General features: G+C 56.0%; 1 protein-coding gene across 1 annotated transcript in view; it reads right to left on the bottom strand.

Annotated features, from left to right (window-relative positions):
* The window catches only part of STAT5A (signal transducer and activator of transcription 5A), a 36,367-nt gene that overhangs the window by 19,826 nt on the left and 14,087 nt on the right, over nucleotides 1-2,454 (bottom strand). The window contains exons 8-10 of the mRNA XM_008578740.1: nucleotides 1,382-1,469; nucleotides 1,160-1,282; nucleotides 689-781 (exon numbers count right to left, since the gene is read on the bottom strand). Of these exons, the coding sequence (XP_008576962.1) occupies nucleotides 689-781; nucleotides 1,160-1,282; nucleotides 1,382-1,469 (304 nt within the window). The remainder of the gene's footprint in view (nucleotides 1-688; nucleotides 782-1,159; nucleotides 1,283-1,381; nucleotides 1,470-2,454) is intronic.

Below are 2,454 nucleotides of genomic sequence, written 5' to 3'. Positions count from 1 at the left end.
GAAACAGTGCAGATTGGGGGAGTTGGAAAGTTTACACACACGCGCGCACACGCACACACACGCTCACACGCCCATGCACACACACGCACGCGCACACACACACGCACACAAACACACACACAGTCACACGCACACACACGCGCACACGCACACACGTACGCACACACACGTGCGCGCACGCACATGCGCGTGCGCACACACGCACATGCACACACACGTGCACGCACACGCTCACACGCACACGCACGTGCACACACACTCACACACACTCAGATAAGAGACAGAGGGGCCTGAGAAGATTCAGAGAGGAGACACAAACATAAAGGGAAAGAAAGGCAGGGGCAGGGGAAGCGGAGGGGTGGGCATGCATGGATAGAGACCCAGACCAGGGGACTGAGGACAGAGATCAGGGACCCAAGCCATAGTCAAAGGAAGAGCAGCAACTAGGGCCCAAAGACCAAGCTCACAGAAATTGGAGACCCCAGTCCAGAAACTTGGAACACAGACAGCCCCAAGGTCATGCCCATGGGGAGGGGCTGCCCATTGGCTCCCTTCTCACCTCCCCTCAGCTTGGCTCTGGTCCTTGGGTGAGGAAGGGTCATTCAGCAGGGGACTGAGGGGTTAGAGCTGACCCTGAGGAGAGTCCTAGGGCCTGGGAGGCCAAGATGGGGGTCCCATAGGAACTCACTGGCTCGGCAAAGGCATTGTCCCACAGCACAGTGGCGGTGGCATTGTGGTCCTGGCTGCCGTGGACGATGACAACCACAGGAAGGGACAAGGTCTATGGGAGTCAAAGGAATGAGATCTGGAGTATCACCCCCATCACTGTGCACCCTGCTAAAGCAAGACTCCCAAGCTGCATTCCTTACCCACAATTCTAACCACAAACTCCTCCCAACAAAACCTAAGCAGGAGCAAACAAAAAACTTATTTCTTCTTAGCCCATTGCCTAAGTGGCATGGGCTGGTGCCAGATTATCACCTAGCAAAGAGGTGCCCACCATGTAAGGAGGTTTTCTGATAGCATCACTGCGTAACTGGTCTGGGGCCCCTGGGGGGATTCAGAGCTCTCTGGCTTTCCCAAACCAGCCAGGTGGCCTCTAACAGATGCCTTCACCTTTCTGGGTGACCTGCGGGGATGGGAGAGCTGGAGGCCTCACCTTCACCTGGAACACAAGTTCATTGCTGCCAACACTGAACTGAGACTCAAACAGGACCGTGAACTTCTCCTCCGTCACGGACTCCGCACCCCGCCGGTCAGCGCGCTTGATCCTCTTCAGCGACTGTAGGGCGGGAGTTCAGAGGGGACAGGGAGATGGCAGCTGCTTACAAGGACTCTGCTTGGGGCAGACCTTCCCTCAGGGGCCGGGCTCCGTCCTCACCATGTTTCTGAAGTGGGCGCTGAGGGTGCCCGTGGCTTGGTGATACTCCATGACACAGCAGTTGTTCAAGATCTCCCCACTGCTCTCGCTGCAAAGGAGAGGGGGGCCCCAGGCTAGGAGCACGGTCCTGTCCGCATCTTGGCCTGGGGTCTTCGCTCTGGCCAGGCCTGCCAGCAGCCCCTGCCCCTGGCTCCCTAAGCCTGTCCCTTGGTGTCTCTTTGGGTTACTGTCTTCTCCATCAACCTGAGAGTACCCAAGGAAAGGTCTGCAAGGGTGAGGTCTGGATCTCCATCAGGAGGTTGGTCTTGGGCACTGAGACTGATGTGAGGGTCTCTGGGGCCTCCATGATCAACTCCTGCCCACCGCCTGGCCTCAGAGTTCCTCTCCACCCACTCAGGACATGCCAGCCACACAGGCCTTGGCCGTCTGCTGAATACGCCGCGCCTGGTGCCCACTCGGGGTTCTGCGCTTGCTCTGTCACCCCAAACACGCTTGACCTTGTCCTCATCCAGGTCTCAGCTCCAGTATCTCCTTGGCCACCTCTCTGGTGTTGTTCACTACCAAACCCCGCCCTGAACTCACATCCAGACGCTCACATCATATCACTCCGATAGGCACTGACTTATTTTTAAAAAGTATATTATTATACTTATACCAGCCAAAAAAGACAAAAAAGGATATTATTGTTTGTCTCCACAGCAAAAATACAGGCTCTCAGAGAGTGAGAACCTCGTACATCTTCTTCACCTTCGCCCCAGATCACATGCTAGGAACTCAGTAAACATTTTTTAATTCGATGACAAAGGATGGGACCAAGTCCCCAACATCACTCATCCACTCGCTCATTCATTCACCCACTGCGCACCTTCTGGGTGGCCCGCCCTGACCCCTGGACCCCCTCAGCCCCCAGGTTCTTCTCTGGTCACAAATGCCTTCTCTACACTCTTCCTTCAGGACACGGTACATGCTCTCTCTGAGAAAGTCTTCCTGCTCCACCCCCGTCACTAGCTCCTGCTATTCAGCTGGGGCCCTGACACCAGTGGTCATGTCTTCGTCACCCACACCATGACCCC

The sequence above is a fragment of the Galeopterus variegatus genome, unplaced genomic scaffold (assembly GCF_000696425.1).
Source record: "Galeopterus variegatus unplaced genomic scaffold, G_variegatus-3.0.2 Scaffold1751, whole genome shotgun sequence".
Classification (NCBI taxonomy): domain Eukaryota; kingdom Metazoa; phylum Chordata; class Mammalia; order Dermoptera; family Cynocephalidae; genus Galeopterus; species Galeopterus variegatus.
This window is presented reverse-complemented; position numbering and strand designations above follow the sequence as displayed.